General features: G+C 39.9%; 1 protein-coding gene across 3 annotated transcripts in view; it reads left to right on the top strand.

Annotated features, from left to right (window-relative positions):
- Positions 1-20669, top strand: part of ccdc39 (coiled-coil domain 39 molecular ruler complex subunit) — a 151911-nt gene that overhangs the window by 22169 nt on the left and 109073 nt on the right. For all 3 annotated transcript variants that reach the window (XM_072572427.1, XM_072572428.1, XM_072572426.1), the window contains exons 5-8: positions 1875-1967; positions 2167-2295; positions 4910-5101; positions 16858-16961. In XM_072572427.1, coding sequence (XP_072428528.1) covers positions 1875-1967; positions 2167-2295; positions 4910-5101; positions 16858-16961 — 518 coding nt within the window. The remainder of the gene's footprint in view (positions 1-1874; positions 1968-2166; positions 2296-4909; positions 5102-16857; positions 16962-20669) is intronic.

The following is a 20669-nucleotide window of genomic DNA, read 5'->3' as shown; positions in this document are numbered from 1 at the left end:
CCTGTCCAATGACGACTTAAATGCACTTAAACTTGGCGAATCTACTACTGTTGCAGGCAAAGCATTCCATACCCTTACTACTCTCTGAGTAAAGAAACTACCTCTGACATCTGTCTTATACCTATCTCCCCTCACTTTAAAGTTGTGTCCCCTCATGTTTGCCGTCCCCATACTTGGAAAAAGGCTCTCCCTATCCACCCTATCTAACCCTCTGATTATCTTGTACGTCTCTATTAAGTCACATCTCAACCTTCTTCTCTCTAACGAGAACAGCCTCAAGGCCCTTAGCCTTTCCATGTAAGACATTCCTTCCATAACAGTAAATCTCCTCTGCACCCTTTCCAAAGCTTCCACATCCTCTTATAATGCGGTGACCAGAACTGTACACAATACTCCAAGTGTGGCCGTATCAGAGCTTTGTACAGCTGCAGCATAACCTCCTGGTTCTGGAACTCAATCCCTCTATTAATAAAGGCCAAAACACTGTATGCCTTCTTAACAACCCTGTCAATCTGGGTGGCAACTTTCAGAGATCTGTGTACATGGACACCGAGATCTCTCTGCTCATCTGCACTCCCAAGAATCTTACCATTACCCCAGTACCTTGCATTCTGATTAGTCCGGCCAAAGTGTATCACCTCACACTTGTCCACATTAAACTCCATTTGCCACTTCTCAGCCCAGCTCTGCATCCTATCTATGTGTCTCTGCAACCTACTACATCCTTCGTCACTATCCACAACTCCACCGACCTTAGTGTCATCCGCAAATTTACTAACCCACCCTTCTAAGCAATCATCCAGGTCATTTATAAAAATGACGAACAGCAGTGGACCTAACACCGACCCTTGTGGTATGCCATTAGTAACTGGACACCAAGATGAACATGTTCCATCAACTACAACCCTCTAATTGGCTTGCTGAAAGAAAATACTGATCCAAACTGCTATGTCACCCACAATCCCATTCCTCCGCATTTTGTATAATAGCCTACTGTTGGGAACCTTATCAAATGCCTTGCTGAAATCCATGTACACCACATTTACTCTCATCTACCTGTTTGGTCACTTTGTCAAAAACCTCAATAAGATTCATTAGGCACGACCTACCCTTCACAAAACCGTGCTGACTGTCCCTGATCAGATTATTCTTTTGTACATGGTTATAAATCCTATCTCTTATAACCTTTTCCAACACTTTACCAACAACTGAAGTGAGACTCACTGGTCTGTATTTATCAGGGTTGTCTCTACTACCCTTTTTGAACAAGGGAACCACATTTATCCTCCTGTTCTCAGGCACTATTCCTGTAGACAAGGATGATTTGAAGATCAATGCCAAAGGCTCGGCAATCTCTTCCCTTGCTTCCCAGAGGATCCTAGGATAGATCCCATCTGGCCCAGGGGACGTGTCTAATTTCACACTCTGCAGTATTTCTAATACCTCTTCCTTGTGAACCTTAATCTCTTCTAGTCTAGATGCAAATATCTCTGTATCTTCCTCACCAACATTTACATTTTCTATAGTGAACACTGTCGAAAAATATTTATTTAGTGCTTCTCCTATCTCCTCTGACTCCACACACAACTTCCCACTGTTATCCTTGATTGGCCCTAATTTAACTCTCGTCATTCATTTATTCCTGGATTAGTGGTGCTGGAAGAGCACAGCAGTTCAGGCAGCATCCAAGTAGCTTCGAAATCGACGTTTCGGGCAAAAGCCCTTCATCAGGAAAAAGGCAGTGTCTGTTTACCCAAGTCCAACACTAGCATCTGCACATCATGTTCCAATATAAGTTAGTGATTCCAGAGCAGAAGGGAAAGAAATATTGCATTTAAAACAAATTTACTTGGTACTATTTCTGTTTATTACAGGATATTACAGTACGGATGGAGAGGATGACTATTGAAGCAAATAAAAAGCGTAAATTACTTGACAATGAAATGACTGAAACCATGGCAGCTCAGGTTAGAGACCCTACATAGAACTGTATTACAAGTTCTGTTCTTATTCCGTGTGCAGTATATTTGCTGTTAAGAGTATGCTAAATACAATGTTGCATTACATTTACATTAAGTTGAATCATTCACATTAATGTATAATAGCAACTTACACATAGCAGATTTTTATAGAAAGCAAATTTTAAAACTTGTTTCTTTCAATTAGATGGAACTGGACAAAATAGCACATGATTTTCGTAGATCCCACAGTGAGAGGCAAGAACTAATCCACCAATGGCAGGATACTATTGAACAGATGCAGAAAAGAGATCAGGAGATGGACCAGTGTGCTTTGGTAAGGAACTTCATTTCCACATTTGTAATTTGATTTTTTAGTACAGTTCAGTATTCCCTCAATTTTTAAGATGATTTATAAATGACTGCAGCCTCGGGGTTGCCATATTAGTTTGGCAAGTTCCCCGGTCTTTGCAGTAGAGAAACATGGAAAATAGACAGAGACTGGCTGTGGCATGTACCAGACTCTTTGCTAATAGCTCAATGCTGTCAGTAAAAATGATCATCATGTTTAAATATTTAAATTTGCTGCCTTAGCCAATGTAGTCAATTGTCTTGGTTTTGCAGATTATTAAATTTAAATATCTTCCCTGCTTATTGAAGCAGTGGACAGTCTCTTGAACCAATATTGTCTTGGTTCAAATGACAAAATAGTTGTCTAATGTCACTTTTCTGTATTTATAGATCACTTTTAAACTTCTGTTTGGAATTCCTTAAGAGCTGTTAGCTTTTACCATTTTCATAAGGATCAAATACATAAATACAGCTTATAACATATTTAGTATGCTGAATATTTCAGCAGTTTAACACATGCTTACTTGGTACTGACCCATTTAAAAAGCTGGCCTTATTTCAGCGAGTCATGTACAGCTGTTTCAGTCAGCCACTTACACAAAGTGAGTCTGCCTCAGAGATGAGCTTCCAGATGCATCTCTTAAAAATGACAACAGACAATAAGTAAGATGTCCTGTTTTTCAAAATTATGCAGGTAATATGCTTTTTTCCTTTGTTATCCACCTTATACTGGGAAAATCATGATGCCAACACGCTTGCTATAAGTAGTTCAACATGTTTATCTAAAAACAAGGTCCAATGCAATATACCTTTTAGCCACATGATGGTGTCAAGTTCTCCATTTGTTTTAAATTAATAACAGCAAGTTTGAAGAATGCACTTAACTTTTTAAACATTATAAAAGTTTATTTTTCATTTTAAGAAATATTTTAAAAGCTGAGCCCATAGTCAACATGAGGATTTTTATCCTGTAGAGAATCATGGCATACTTCCAGTTTGGAGGTATTGTACCATTCCATAGAAGAATGAACCAGATTGTCTCATATTTATACTTACCTTCATTGTAATTTTTTATGAGTACTAAGAGCTGATTTTCAAGAAACTATCCTATGCAACACTAAATTATAATCATTGAAATGATATACAGTGGAAACTCGATTATCCGAATGAATGGGCGGGCACTATTTTGTTCGGATAATCAGTTATTCGGAAAGTCGATTAAATGCCTTTCCTCTGGGGCTCGGAGTTTTAAAGTCTGCTCCCCGTTCAGGAGACTAACAGCAGCACACAGTGTGCGAAACCCTCCCCCAACACCAGCAACCCCATCCAGCACCGCACCCCCAACATGGTCCAACCCTGCCCCCCACCCCCAACACGATCCACCCCGCCCCCAAACCAGTCCAACCCTGCCCCCCCGCCCGCAACACTGTCCAACATCGCCCTCCGCACCATTCAACCCCATCCAACACCGCCCAACCCGCCCCCAAACTCCGTCCAACACCGCCACCCCCAACCCCGCCCAATGCTGTTCAACACCGCCCCACCCCCAAACCGGTCCAACCTCACCTCCGCTCCAACCCAATCCAACCCCGCTGCCCGCCCCCCCCAACCCGGTCCATCCCCGCCCCCCAGCACAAAGCACGCAAGCCTGCCATCCCCAACATAGACCCCCGCCACCCCACCCCCCCTCTCCGGGGCATCCGGACTGCACACCAACAACAAGACTGCTGCAGTTGCTTTTGTGGGGTAAGTCTCCAAATAGCACACAGACACAGCCACATACACAAGTTTTTACTGCAAAGTTTTGACAGGTTCCATGTTTGCCCTGCACAGGACATTGTTGGAGAGATTTTTCCTGGGAAGTTGGGGGGGAGGGTATGGGGGGGGAGGTTAGGTTACACCTCTCTGTAGAACTCCAGGGAAAGTGTTCGGAGAGAGAGAGGGTGGGAGGTCAGTCACTTGGAGACGGTGCCTGTTTAATCACTAACAGAAGACGCAATCACTGTTGGAAACACGTCTTTGATGTAATATTTCTATCGGGACCTTGATATCTCCTTGGGACAATCCGATTTTCTGATAATTGGTATTCAGATAATTGAGGTTCCCCTATATATTGTTCATTTTTTTTTCATTTCATCCTATGAAATAAATGCAGCAATATGTCTATAAAGCCATTGATAACTGATGCATTTGCAATTCTATCTAAAGTTCATAAAGCAAATCTTTGTTCATTATATTTTTCCAATGGCAAGTATCATATTGATGTACTTATCTCCTTTAAAATGTGAGTCAAAAAGCTCTGTTCTTTTACAATTATGTAAAATTATGTTTTTACTTTTAACTTTCATTATGAGCTTCCTCAAAAAAAACACTTTTCGTCACTTTCAGCTGAACCTTCATTATAGTCAAAGGAATAGTTCAGCCCACTCTCAGTAAGATAAAACAGTCTTGACTCTCTAGTTAGTTCCTCTGACTGTAATTTCATTTAATTGCATGAGCATGAAAAATATCAGAAACAAATCTCTGCATAATACTGATTTGAACTTAGTTAGAAAATATATTGATGATTGCATAACACTAAACAAAATTATCTTTAACAGTCGTTAGCAGAGGTGAAGCAAGAAATACGAGATAAAGAAGCAGCTATCAATGAGAAAATCCAATTTCTCAAGAATGAAACTGAAAACAATAAAGAATTTGAAAAAAAGATTTCTATAAATGAACGTCTCTCGGCTAAACTTCGATTAGAGTATCAAGGGCATGAAACAAATCGGCTTCAACTACAAAGTGAGGTAATTACGTAATATTTTACAATTACAAGCGAAAACCTCGGACCAAGATGTGAATTTAATATAAAAAGCTGCATTTTCAAAGTTTCTATTTATGGAATGAGCAAACTTCTTCATTCTGGCTACAAGGAGCTGTCTGATTAGTTAAAATATATCTTGTTTGTACAAAAGAGATATGTTGAGAAAATTATGATGCTAAAAGTCTTGTATGCTTCTGAGCCATACTACAGTAACTGTGGCAGAAGAATTAGAAATTATACTGAGCACATATATGGCAAGTCCAGCTGATTTTTGGAGTTTCTATAGAACAATTTTGCATAGGCCATCGACCAACTCCTTTAATAGCAGAGGGCAACAGAATGGGCCAGACTGGTGCTTGGATCTCCTCTGACTTAGTATTAGGATAGGGCAGGTGGATACATCCACTTAAGGGGGCAGAAAGCATATAATGTAAAAGTGCATTTGTGCTGTCAAAATAATAGAGGGCTAAATCTTTATTTTTATGGCCAGGTGTCAATTTCATCAAATTTCTCTCCATGAGGTCTACTGAGATCTCTCTCCACATCTGGCCAAACCCATCTCATAAACTATCTACCCTTCCCCAATGGTACCTCTCTCGCCTGATTCTAACCCCATTCTACTTATCGCCATGCTCTGAACAACTTACCACTGTTGCGATATTCTGGCGGTGGCATCATCTTTAGAAGACTACTGTTCTGCTAGATAAAAACTTATCAGTCCAGATAAGTCCTACATGGTTCCTAACATCGTAGACAAGGGGAAATTGGCACCCTACTTTCTGGTCGGGGACCTGGAGGTCCTGATGAATATCCTCATCTCCCAGGACTGGCAGTAAAGAATATTATGCTAGTCTGATTCGAGGTTGCCATCCAGGTCAGTCAAGTCTCAGCGATCTGGAAGATTGCACAACAATATAGGATGAAGGTCAATGACCTCCCTCATTCTGCCAGTAAAAGTGTCACCATCTTCTCTCTGACACTTCACACTCAGTCTATTTCTGTTACTGCCTCCACTTCTCAACAGGTTCATGCTCTACTACTCTCACTTTTGCCTGAGACAGTGAAACATCAATATGAACAACAGCAACACATGGTACTTTGAAAATGTCAGAAGTGTTGCATGTACCTGCAGCTTACACGAGCGACTATGTGAGGAGGGGATGCCAATATGTGAGGAGGAAAGGGGAGATGGGGATAATGGGGTTAGTATGGACACTATTCGACCAGGAATACTGCCACTGTCTGTTTAGCAGCTGGGCCATTTCTCGTCTCGGTGGGGGGGTGGCCACGGTCTGTTGGGTGGTTTGTCCAGCACAAGTCCAGGAATCAATTCCTTTTCACTCCAGAAATTAGGCTGCAGTTAGCCACATTGTGGCCTGATTGCTATCTTTCTTTGTCCCAATTAACAAGAGTCAATGGAGCAAGTCACATGCACCAAAAACCTAACTTTCCCACTGACCAAGGCACACAGTTCTTGGACTACAAGCCATCAAATTGAGTATGATGAATTCTCTCACTCAAGGTGAAGGGTACCAAGAGAGGATTTCCGTGTTGGGGCTGACGTATTTCTTCTAGCATCCATCCCTGCTAGTCTTGGCCCTCTTCACATGCTTAAGCATCAGCTTTTCCTGCATTGAGATAAAGGTAAGTACTGAGTGGGATGAGAATGGGCACATAAGTAGTTGCAGGCATGTTTAACAGTGCAGTACGTAGGAAGGGTGAGTAATTTTAGAGATGAGGTGGGTTTGAGCTTGAGTGAATATCATGCATATGACGTTGAGGCTCGCAGGATAAGACTCTTTGTGAGATGCGTGTGCAGTGACAGAATTAGACTGAGTGATTCCCATGAGTCTACAGAAGAATATAGATAGACTGGAGAGACAGGTAGAGAAGTGGCAGATGGAATTCAGTCCAGGCAAATGTGAGGTGATGCATTTTAGGAAGTCTAATTCTAGAGCCAGCTAATCTGTAAACAGAAGAACCTTAGGTAAAGTTGATAAGCAGAGAGGTCTGGGAGTTCAGGTCCATTGTACCCTGAAGGTGGCTGCACAGGTGGATAGATTGGGCAAGAAAGCATTTGGTATGCTTGCCTTCATCGGAAAGGGTATTGAGTATAAGAGCTGGCAGGTCATGGTAAAATTGTACAAGACTTTGGTTCAGTTGCATTTAGGATACCAAAAGGATGTGGATGCTTTGGAGAGGATGCAGAGGAGGTTTACAAGGATGTTGCCTGGTATGGAAGGTGCTAGCTATGAAGAGAGGTTGAGTAGGTTAGGATTGTTTTCATTAGATAAAAGGAGATTGAGGGAGGACCTGATTGAGGTCTACAAAATCATGAATGGTCTCAACAGGGTAGATAGAGATAAGCATTTTCCCAGGATGAGGAATTCAATAGTGAGTGGTCACGCATTCAAGGTAAGAGATGAAAAATTTAAGAGGAATACACGTGGAAAGTACTTTGCACAGAGGGTAGTAGGTGCCTGGAACACATTGCCAGCAGAGGTAGTAGAGGCAGGCATTGTAGATTCATTTAAGATGTATCTGAACAGGTGCATGAGTAGGTGGGGAGCAGTGGGATACAGATACTTAGGAATTGGGCAACAGGTTTAGACAGTGGATTTGGATTGGCTCAGGCTTGGAGGACCAAAGGACCTGTTCCTGGGTTGTAAATTTTCTTTGTTCTTTGTTCTTTGAGTACAGTGTAGCATAGGGAAGATGGTGCCATTTATCGTTGTGAACAACTGAAGATCATAAATGTTCTTGTGGTGTTTGCTTGGCAAACCTTTTTTTGGACAAGTGCTACTGACCTTGACTGTGATGTCCCAGGCTTGACAGATCTGATGGAATAGCATCCTAGTGCCATCTGTGTAAGGTACAGGATATACTTTATCTTGCTGATTTCGTTCAACAGGATCTGCAAAGCAGCATCAGTATCCTGAGAGACAGATTCTCCTAATTGAAGCCACTTTTGTGCTTCTGGGGGATGACCACTACAGGCTTCTTGGAGTTTTCAGGCTTGCAGCAAATCAAGTACCATCCAGGTGGCCTTTAAGCATGGCACCAGAATCTTCCATCCCAGAAGGTTCTGTCAGTGATAAGAACCTCTAACTAACTCTCCAAATGTGATTTGCTGACTAATTTCTGCAAACGTCACTTGTGTAGTTAATCAACTTAGAAGCATGTGATTAAACAAGGATGCGCTCAAACATTAGCTGATACGGCATTAAGATGCTCGCAACCATACTTCGATTTCAAAACCGAAAGTCTAGGCCTCTCTTTCTCACATGCTCTCCTCTGTCTTTCTTTCAGTCGGTCTCTTACACAAACTAAACTAACTTGTCTGTGAGATTTGGACAAATTTTTAGGAAAACCTCGGGCCCAATCCCATGTAGTTTCCTGTAAACTCTTCTCCTCTCAAAACACATTACTGTGAATATCATGGATCTTGAATCCACATAGAAATGCTAATTAACTTTCATCTAGAACCCCTAACATTCCATTCTATCTTAGAATTAAATAGACAAAATATCATTGAAACAAGGTATTCTAACACCTCCTAATGACATGGAGACTATTAGCAGAACCATTTTGGTCAGTTTGTAGGTCCACTCATTCTTGATGTCAACCGAAAATTCCTACATTAAAGCTGCAGTTCCAAAACACAACGTTTTTATAAAAACTTACATTTGTAACACCTATATTACTTTAAAAGAAGTTTAAAGACTGTTAGATGAGGAAAGTCTAAGCCTCATCTTGTTTCCCTTCTACCATTGTAGTAATCAATTTTCAACAGTTTAAAACAGATCTATACCCAAAAGGAATCGTGTATGATGGAGACCTTTAGGGACCATAGGTCCAAAGTCACCTTTCTCCTTTTTAAGTATTCTACTTTCTTCATGTTATATCTCAAATTTCTCATATATTGTATTCCAAATATTTTGGAAGAAATTTATCTGGTTTGCAATTGAGCATCAAAATATCTTTTTTATTTGGAAAATTATTGCCTTTAGAAACAAACAGACATTTGGATTATGAAACTGGCATCAAAGTACAGTCACAACAAATAACAAGAAACTATAGGAACAATTCACTGTCTACTAGAATGATACTCTATAGCTTCAACAGTTTCTTTAGGAGCATCCAACTTTCAATATCTTAATAGCTCCATAAATTGCATCATTCATAGGGCTTTCTATGAGAGCCCTAAGCAATAGGAATAATTTGTAACAACAGCATAAATTTAGTAATATAACAATTCAATGATATTATGTTACATAATAATGACAATTATAATTCAATAGTGAAAATCACAATGTGAATTTTTTTATTGGCTTTGATAATGCTAATGACGGAGCAGATGAGATTGCACAGTACTTGGAAGTGTATGGTAAAATAGTGTTGAGTCATCATGGTTTTGTCAAGGGAGCATTATGCCTGACAAGTCTATTCGAATTCTTTGAGGAGGTAATGAGCAAGTTAGACAAAGGAAAGGCAGTGAACGTGATCTATATGGATTTCTAGAAGGCCTTTGACAAGGTCCCACATAGGAGGCTGCTAAATAACAATAGCGAATGGTGTTAGGGATAAGTTACTGGCATGGATACAGCATTGGCTGAATGGCAAAAGGCAGGAAGTGGGTACTAAGAGATCCTTTTCAGTATGGCAGCCAGTGACTAGTAGAGTTCCTTAGGAGTCAGTATTGGGATCACAACTATTGACATTATACACTGATGATTTGGATGAAGAAATTGAGGGTATTGTAGAGGCTTACAATATGGAAACAGACCCTTCGGTCCAACTTGCCGATCAAGTTTCCCAAACCAAACTAATCCCATTTGCCTGTGTTTGATCCATATCCCTTTAAACCTTTCCTATTCATGTACCTGTTCAAATATCTGCAAATGACACAAAGATTGGTAAAGATATGAGGGACTAGTGGTGTTGAGGAAGCAGAGAGGGCACAGAATAACTTGGAGATTGGGCAAACAAGTGGAAAATGGAATACAATGTGGCAAATTGTGAGGTTGTGCACTATGGTCAGCAGGATAGAAGCATAGATTATTTTCTAAATGGGGAAAGGCTTTGGAAATCTGAAACACAAAATGACTTATGATTCCTAGTTTAAGATTCCCTTAAGGTTAACATGCAGGTTCAGTTGGTAATTAGCAATGTAAATGCAATGTTAACATTCATTTTGACAGGACTAGAATACTGCAACCAAAATGTACCACTAGAGGCTTTGATCAGGCTACATTTATATTGTGAGCAGTTTTAGACCCTGTATCTAAGGAAGGATGTGCTGGCCTTGGAAAGGTTCCAGAAGAAATTCACAAGAATGATTCCAGGAATGAAGGGCTTGTCACGTGAGGAGAGGTTGAGAAGCCTAGGCCTGTACTCGGTGAAATTCAGAAGGATGAGGAGGGATGTGTAGAATTCTGAGAGGCCTGATAGAGTGGATGTGGAGATGTTTCCACTGGTAGGAGTGACTAGAACCTAGGGACATATCGTCAGAGTGAAGGGACGAACGTTTAGAATTGAGATGAGGATGAATTTCCTCAGCCAGAGGGTGGTGAATCTCTGAAAGTTATTGCTGCGAAGGTGGTGGAGGCCATGTCATTGAGTGTATTTAAGACAATGATAGATAGGTTCTTGATTAGCAAGGGGATCAAAAGTTATGGGGAGAAGGCAGGAGATTGGGATTAAGAAATATATCAACCATGATTGAATGGCGGAGCAGATTCAATAGGCCAGGTGGCTAATTCTATTCCAATGTTTTATGACAAAGGATACAGAAAGAAATTGCCGAGCTGACTTAAGAAATGAGTTTTCGGTTATTAGGGAAGATGAAGGATTTTGTTTTCACCAGAACATAGAAATGAATGCAGAGGTATTCCCCAGGAATTAGTTTCATGACCACTAAGGCATATAACTCATATTTATAATGTTTCTTTAACATAATGAAATGTCTCAGTGTATCAGAGCATTGTAAAACAAAGTATGATACTGAACCACCTAAGGAGGTATTGGATCAGATGTTAGCAAGCTTAGTTATACAGGTATGTTTGAAGGAATGTCTTAAAGGAGAAAAGTGGGGTAGGGAGGCAGAGAGGTGTAGGAAGAGAATTCTAAATCTTGGGACCCAGGCAACTAAAGTCATGACCATTGATGGTGGATCAATTATAATTTGGAATGTACAAAAGGCAAGAATTAGAGAAGTGCAGCTATCTCAGGGAAAGTACCAAGACAGGGATGAACAACGTCATAGAACAATTTGACAACTTGGATGAGAATTTTAAACTCAACTCTCTTGACTAAGAGATAATGTTGGTCAGTAAGCAAAGCGATAATATTGGAATGTGACTTGCTGCAATTTAACACAGATGGCAAGGTTTTGGATGATATTAAATTTACAGAGGATTGTGAGAGGTATTCAAGGAGTGCATTGGAATAGTCGAGTTGAGAAGCAATAAAGATGTGAATGAGGTTTCAGCGGGTATTTCATAGTAATAGAAGCAGGAGTAGGCCATTTGGCCTGTCGAGGCTGCTCCGCCATTCATTCACTGATCTATCCATTGTCTCAGCTCCTCCTACTTCCATTATCCCCATAACTCTTAATTCCCCTAGCATACAAAAACCCATTCAACTGTGGCTTGAATATATTCAATGAAGCTGTCTCTACTGCATCTTTGGGCAGAGAATTCCGTAGATTCACTACCCTCTGGAAAAACAGTTCCTACTCATCTGTCCAAAACCTACTCCCCCTAATCCTGAGGCCATGTCCCCTAGTCGGGTCCGAAACGTTGATTCTCCTGCTCCAATGGAAACAACTTGCTTGCCTCTATCTTAGCCATCCCTTTCATAATTTTATATGTTTCGCTCAGATCCCCTCTCATTCTTCTAAATTCTCGTGAGTACAGGCCCAGGTGGCTCAACCTCTCTTCATAGGATAACCCGCTCATCTCAGAATCAACTGGTGAACCTCCTCTTCACCGCCTCCAAAGCCAGTAGATCCTTCCTCAAGTAAGGAGACCAGAACTGCGCACAATACTCTAGGTTCAGCTTCATTAACACCTTGTACAATTGCAGTAGAACCTCTCCCCTGCTCTTAACTTCAATCCCCCTCGAGCAATGAAAACCAATATTCCGTTTTCCTTCTTGATTACCTGTAGCACCTGCAAATCAACTTTTAACGATCCATGTGTGAGCACTCCTAAATCCTTTTGCACAACAGAATGCTGCAATCTTTCACCATCTAAATAATACTCTGACCTACTGTTTTTACTTCCAAAGTGGATAACCTCACATCTACTAACATTGTATTTCACTGCCCACTCACTTAACCAATCTAAATATCTCTGCAGACCTGCACATCCTCTGCATAGGTTGCCTTTCCACTCAATTTAGTGTCATCAACAAACTTGGATACATTACACTCGGTCTCCCCTTTCAAATCATTTATATATATTGTGAACAGTTGAGGACCCAACACCGACCCCTCATCCCACTCACCACTGATCTCCAACCAGATGAACAACCATTTATCCCAACTCTCTGCTTTCTATGGTTAACAGTCCTCTGTCTATACTAGTACATTCCCCGCAATTCCATGCATTCTTAACTTATAAATGAGTGTTTTATGCAGCACCTTATCAAACGCCTTCTGGAAATCCAAGCAAACAACATCCATCTGTTCCCCTCCATCCACCACACTTATTACTTTCTCAAAGAACTTCAGTAGGTTTGCCTAAAACGACCTTCCAATTCTGAATCGATGCTGTGTCTGCCTGATGGAACCCTTTTCATCCAGATGTCTCACTATTTCTTCATGAAGGATAGCCTCCAGCATTTTCCTGACTACACATGTTAAGCTAACTGAGCTATAGTTACCTGCATTTTGCCTACACCCTTTTTTAAACAGTGGTGTGACAATTCGTTGTCTTCGGTCCACCAGGATCTGCCCAGAATCCAGTGAATTTTGGTAAATTACCACTAATGCATCTACTATAATTTCTGCAATTTCTTTCAGCACCCTGGGATACATTCCATCAGGACAAGGGGACTTATCTACATTTAGACCCTCAAATTTGCTCAATACTACATGCTTAGTGATAACAATTAAATTAAGGTTCACACCCCATCATATCCTTAACATCATTCTTTGGCATGTGAGACACACCTTCCACTGTGAAGACTGACACAAAATAGTTATTCAAGGCCTCGGTCGTTTCAGCATTACCCAATATTAATTACCCTTTCTCACCTTGAAAAGGACCTACATCCACTTTAGCCACCTATATTTATAAAAATGTTTTCTTTCTGTTTTTATATTCTGTGCTAGTTTACATTCATAATCCATCTTTCCTTTCTTTATTGTTTGCTTTCTGGTTCTTTGTTGCTTTTTGAAGTTTTCCCAATCTTCCTGTTTTCCACTACTCTTGGCTACATTTATAGCCTAACCTTTAAATAGATGCCTTCCTTTATTTCCTTGGTTATCTAAGGCTGGCTCTTCCTACCCTTGCTATCCTTGTTTTTGACCAGAATATATTCTCCTTGAGCACCGTGAAAAATCTCTTTGAAAGTTCTCCACTATTCCTCAACTGCCTCTCGACTTCTCTCACAAATGACTTCTTCCCTCTACTATTCCTGATTTCCACCCAAATGGATTCAGCAATTTGCTTCTTTGATCCTATATTGTCTCTCACTATCGCCCTGATCTCATCCTTAATTAAGAGTGCGACCCCACCTTCCTTACCTTCCTGCCTACCCTTCCTGATTAACTGATACCCTTGGATATTTAATTTTCAGTCATCACCATCCTGCAACCATGCTTCTGTACTGGTAACTGAATCATACCCATTTTTACTGATTTGCACAACAAGTTCATTGACTTTGTTTTGAATACTATGAACATTCAGATAAAATGTCCTTATGCTCATTGTCTCTTTAGAATCTAGCAATCTCCCTGTCTTTTGCAAATTATTCTGTCGCCCAATTTTACTTTTCTCTTTTGTAACCTTTGTTCTGGTCTCTGCATTGCTTCCTTCTGCCTTTCTGCCTGGACTCCCATTCTCTTGCCATTTTAGTCTACCCTTCCTCACAGTCTCTCTGCTTGTTGTATCTACCTTTACACCGACTGTTGCATCTTCTGACCTGAACGGAGGTAAACTGAGGTAGGAATATATGAGCATGGAAATAGGCAATCTTAGTGATGGTGATAATTCAAGACCAGAAACTCATCACAGGATCAAAAACTACAAATGTTGCGAGCATACTGGCATAATCTCAGACTGTTGTAAATGTTATGATCTCAGTTGATATCATTAACAATGTTTAATATTGAACATTGCATTTTAGGAAGGATGTGAAGATTTTAGAGCAGGTGCAAACAAAACTTATGACAATGATTCCAGGAATGAGGGTCATCAGTTACATGGATAGACTACAGAAAATAGGTTGTTTTTCTTATGAAGAAATGTTGGTGATTTGACAGAGGCATTCAAAATCATGAAAGATATAGACAGAGTAGATACAGAGAAATTATCCCTACTGGCTGAAGGGTAGAGAGCCAGAGAATATAGTTTTAATATGATTGTTAAAAAAACCAAAAGCAACATAAGGAAAAGTTTATTTTTATGTTATGATATGGCGTGCATGAAAGGTTGGTGGAGACAGATTCAATATTAGCTTTCAAAAGGGAATTAAAAAAGCACCATAAGGCAAAATGTTGCAGAGCCACAGAATGAGGTGAGTGTGGCTAGCTAGGTTGCTCTTCCACAGAGCTAACACAGGTTCAAAGAATGTTTAATCATTCAATGATCCTATGATAAGGTTAAAAAGAGATTAGATAGTTCTGTGCAAAATCATGACTTTTGATATAATAAGTAGTAAATAGGGAGAAAAAATTACCATCGGTGAGTCAATATGGAAGATAATAAATTTAAGATTAGCTAAGGAATAAAGACAGAACTAGACATTTATTTCACATCATTGGTTGGAGCAGAACCAAATGAATCCCCCTTTCAGATAACCAATACTGGTGTGATTCTCCATGTTGGCCCCTTCTATATTTTATTGCAGATATCTGTCCAACATTTTCAGTGTGTGCTGCAAATCAGAAGTTATACTATTGATTGCAGTTGACTTATAATTAATTACATTGAATTTGGGAAGGATACAAATGCTTTACCATAACAGAACGTCTATGCTTTAGATGACAAAGATATTGTGAAACATATTCCTTTCAAGAACAATTTTAATATTTCAGTACAATGAAGCATCATTTGGCATTGTTTACCGAATGGGGCTTTTATACTGAAACAGCAAACATACAAACGAAAATTAGCAATACCCTTAAGGTTAACAAGGATGCAGACACACATAGATATTTTAAGTGAAAGGGCAAAAATCTGGAAGATGGAGTAGAATGTGGGAATAAGTGAAGTTGCTCATTTTGGCACGTAAAACGTGTAGAATGTTGAGGTAGAGAATGATCTCAGCATTGTGATAAATGAGTGAAAAAAATCAATATTCAGGTACAATAAGTGATTCAGAAGACTATTTGAATGCTATCCTTTATGACAAGAAGAGCTGAACATAAAGGTAAGGATGTTATGCTTCAGTTACACAGGGCATACATAGCGAGACCACATATCAAAAACTATGTGCAATTTTGATCACCTTCTTTAAGAAAGAATGTAAATGCATTGGAAGTAGTTCGGATGTGGTTTAACAGATTAAAACTTGGAATAAATGGTTTGTTTAAGAGGAAAAATTGGACGATCTGGGCTTGATTCCACTGGAGTTTAGGAGTATGGGGCGATGTGATTGTAGTTTATAAGATTCTGAATGGTCTTGACAAGGTGGACAGTTTCTTTTGTGGATGAGTTCAAAATTAGGGGACATTGTTTTAAGATTAGGGGGTCTCTGTTTAAGGTCAGAAATAAGGGGATGTGCTTTTTCTCAGAGCTTTTGCAATTTTGATAGAGGTGGGGCCATTGAATATTTTTTAAGGTGGAGATATATAGATTCTTGTTAGGCATGGAAATACCTGTAATAGGTTATTGGGTTAGAAAAGAATGTGGAATTTGAAATTCAAACAAATTAGCCATGGTCTTATTGAATGGTAGAGCGGTCTAGAAGAACTGGATGGCCCAATTCTGCTGCTTATTTGCATGTGCATATGCTAGCAAAAATTGCAATTTAAACTCTGAGAAAACCTAACCAAATTTTATTAAAATAATAAACAAAATATTGGAAATATTCAGCAATTCAGGCATCATAGGAGAGAAAAACAGAGTTAACATCGATGATAGACTATCAGAATGTCAATCTGAAAAATTAACTGTATTTCCTTCTCCATATATATTCCTTTATGAGAATTTCCAGTATTTTCTGTTCATATTTCAGATTTTCAATGCCTATAGTTTAAATTTTGGTCATTTGCCTTCAAGAGAATCCCCCAATTTTAAAACAGTGTCTCCTAATTCTGAACTCATCCACAACAGGAAACATCCATCTTGTCAAGGCTATTCAGAAGCTTATAAACTATAATCACATCACCCCATACTCTTCTAAACTGCAGTGGAATCAAGCCTACATCATCCAAGTTTTGAAGAGTACACAAATAATTTTTTTCACATTTTCAGTATCTATTCTCCGTTGTAATCTTAATGGCAATTTTTAAAATGTCTATTGTGATGCTGATCTTCTGACTGAAGTTTATTTTGATGATATGTACAGCTTGAAACCCTAAAAAGCAGAGTGGACAGGACTGCAACTGATCTGGAAACTGTCAGAAGCCATATAGCAGATCTGAAGCGACAAAACGTGGACAAATCCAACAAGTAAGTGTTTAACTTGGTGTAATCATCTATTTACTTCTTCATTCAAAAATGTTGCTTATTGCATTTTTAAATTACTTATCACATTTTCTGATTGTTAAATGGAAGTGTCAGTGATCCTTGAGGTACAAATGAATATAGAACTCATCCTAATAAATGTGTAAATACCATCAATCATATATTTGTACACTCAGTGGTTTTAACTTTTGCCCAGCTCAAAAACCTTGATTTAAAGATTAAGATGTCTTTCAGCTCCAGACTTGACTAATTTAAGGCTTTCTTACATGTCCCATCTTCCACCCCCTCTCAACTCCGGAATGTCCAAAACTATGTATGTATGTTTTCCTGGACGAGGGTCTGATCTGGCTATCCACCAATCCTCACTCATTGACTTTGTGCTCTTAAAATTAATGGGCATATTTAATTAAAAATCCTCATCCATTACCTGTAACTGAGCACACAGCTTCTGAAATCTGTGCCAGCTTTATAATCCTCCAAGTCATTTTTTTCAATCTTGATTTTTTTGTATGCTTTTGGCCTTTGTTCCACCACTGGTGATAACAGTTAGTCATCTTGGACCTATTCTTGAAGCCCTGTCACTGAGTCACTTCACCATTGTCAATGTAGCTACAACTTCAAACACTTGGAATCATAGAGCTGTACAGCATGAAAACAGACCCTTCAGTCAACTTGTCCATGCCGACCAGTTATCCTTACTTAATCTCGTCCCATTTGAATTGATTTGATTTATTTATTGTCATGTGTACGGAAGTACAATGGAAAGCTTTTTTTGAGAGCAGTACAGGCAGATCATAGTAGGCAAGGACTCACAGATCATAGGGTGAAATAAAAATTTCGAGGCATACAAGTTGTTACACAGGGCATAATGCTCGCTAAGATCAACATTAGCAAGCTCACCAAGAAGCTGTTCCTGAACCTGCTGGTGTGTGTGTTCAAGTTTCTGAATCTTCTACCTGACCAGGGTGCAATGGCACTTTGATGATATTGGTAGTCTTTCCACGGCAACGAGCCATGTAAATGGAATCCATGGATGGAAGATTGACTTCCATAATGATCTGGGCTGTGCACACAACCTTTTGTAGTTTTGGGCAGAGCAATTCCCATTACAGGCCGGTATGCAGCTGGACAATATGCTTTCAATGATGCATCTGTAAAAGTTGGTAAAGGTCCTTATGGACATGCCAAATTTTCTGAGGAAGAATAGGTGTTGTGTCTTCTTCACCATCGCATCCATGTGCGAAGTCCAGTCCAGGTTGTAGGTTATTGGTCCTGCTAGAAACCTGTTGTTCTCCATCCTCTCAACATCAGCTCCATTGATATAGATGGAGGTGTGTTCTCCTCCTTTCTTTCTGAAGCCATGGAGGAAGTGTAGTTGTCTATCTTCACTGATTGCAATGTGTGGGTCAGAAAGCTGGGGATCCAGTTGCAGAAGGCAGAGTTGAGACCAAGGTCTCGAAGTTTTGAGATCAGGCTGGAGGGGATAATGGTGTTGAAGGTGGAACTGTAGTCAATGAGCAGGAGTCTGATAAAGGTGTTCTTTTCCAGATGTTCCAGGGATGAGTGCAGGGCTAGGGAAATAGCATAATCTGTGCACCTGTTGTGTCAGTAGGCAAATTGTAGGGGATCAAGGCAGCCTGTGAAATGAGAGTTGATTTGTCAGCACCCAGCCCATATTCCTCTAAACCCTTCCTGTTCATATACCCATCCAGATGCCTTTTAAATGTTGTAATTGTACCAGCTGTTACCAGTTCCTCTGGCAGCTAATTCCATACATGCAACACCCTCTGCATGAAAGAGATGCTCCTTAGGTCCCTTTTAAAATCTTTCATCTCTCAGCTTCAACCTGTGCCCTTTAGTTTTGGACTCTGCTGAAAGATCTTGGCTATTCATCCTATCTTGGAGAAAGTGAGGACTGCACATGCTGGAGATCAGAGCTGAAAATGTGTTGCTGGAAAAGCGCAGCAGGTCAGGCAGCATCCAAGGAACAGGAGGATTCCTGAAGAAGGGCTGATGCCCGAAACATTGATTCTCCTGTTCCTTGAATGCTGCCTGACCTGCTGCGCTTTTCCAGCAACACATTTTCAGCTATTCACCCAATCTATGCCCCTCATAATTTTATAAACTTCTACAAGTTCAAAGAAACTTTCAGTTACTCTTCCTAATCTCTCACTTTGTGGTCATATATGATTGAACACATCAATATATAAAGCACATTCTGTATGTTAAAACGACTATATAAATGCAGGGTTTTTAAAAAAAATTCATGAAATGTAAGCCTTGGCAAAATGCAAGTATTTTTTACCACCCCTAACAGGCTACCCTGATAGCCCTTGAGAAGGGAGTAACGACTTGCCTTCTTGAACCATTGCAGTCTCGTGTTGTTATACCAGTCCCTAATGTATAGGGACACCTCTAGTACTGTTAGGAAGAGAGTTCCAGGATTTAAACATAGTGACGAAATAGTATATTTCCAAGTGAGAGTGGTGTGTATCTTAAAGGGGAATTGCAGGGCATATTGTTCCTACTTATCTACCGCCTTTGTCCTTTAGAATGATGAAGGTTCTGAGTTTGGAAGGTGGTGTCAAATGAACCCTGGTGGGATGCCGTGTTGCATCTTGTCAATGGTACAAATTATTGACTTTGTGTGTTGGCAGTGAAGGAAGTAAACTTTGAGGCAAGAATTAGTGCTGATCAAATTGATTGGCCTGAGGTGATCTTTCTTGGCAGTTATGCAGGCAAGTGAAGCATATTCAATCACATTCCTGATTTTTGCCTTGTAAATAATGGATAGTTTTTAGGGAGGTGAACATTGAGTTGTTGTCATACTATACATATGGGTGGTAAGGTTTTGGTCAATGGTAATTCCCAGGATGTTGGTAGTGGGGTTTCAGAAATTGTTACTGGATGTCAAGGAGAATTGGTTACATTCTCTTTTGTGGCTTTATGATGGAGGGAAGGTTGTAGTGGAGGGAGGTCATGATTGGGCCGAGGACTCTAATTGGGAGAAATCCACTAGTAATGACACGCATCAACCATCTACATTTATGCTAGGCATAACTTGAACCAATGGAGAGTTATACTAATTCCCATTGATTTTAATTTCTCCTTGATGCCACACAGTCAAATGATGCCTTGATGTCAGCAACAGTCATTCTTACTTTACGCCTTGAATTAAGCTCTTTCATCCATGTTTGAGCCAAGGTAATAATAAGGTAAGAAACAAAGTGGCCTTGAAGGAATCCAAACTGAGCATCAGTGACCAGGTTACTTCTGTGTAAGTGCCAGCTGATAGACTGTTGACCACACCTTCCATCAGTTTACTGATGATCAAAAGCAGACAAACGGGACAGTAATTAGCTGGTTTAGATTTGCCCTGCTTCTTGTGAACAGGGTATGCCATCACAATTTTCCACATCTAGGTAGATTTCTGTGCTGTAGCTGTACTGGGACTAAAAAAGTAAGAAAATAGGATAATGAATAGCCTAGCTGGTCCCTCAAGCATACTCAGTCACTCGATGAGATCATGGCTAATCATTGTACATGTAACTCCAGTTTCCAGTCTACTCCACATAACCTTTCATTCTGTTGTAGAGAATGTAACCAACTCTCCTTGACATCCAAAAACAGTTTCTGAAACCACAGTACCAAAAAATACGTTTAACTTAAACTTGAATATTAAACAACTAAAAC

This window comes from Chiloscyllium punctatum, chromosome 6 (genome assembly GCF_047496795.1).
Source record: "Chiloscyllium punctatum isolate Juve2018m chromosome 6, sChiPun1.3, whole genome shotgun sequence".
Lineage (NCBI taxonomy): Eukaryota > Metazoa > Chordata > Chondrichthyes > Orectolobiformes > Hemiscylliidae > Chiloscyllium > Chiloscyllium punctatum.
Note: the sequence above shows the minus strand (reverse complement) of the source record. Positions and strands in the feature narration are given on the sequence as shown.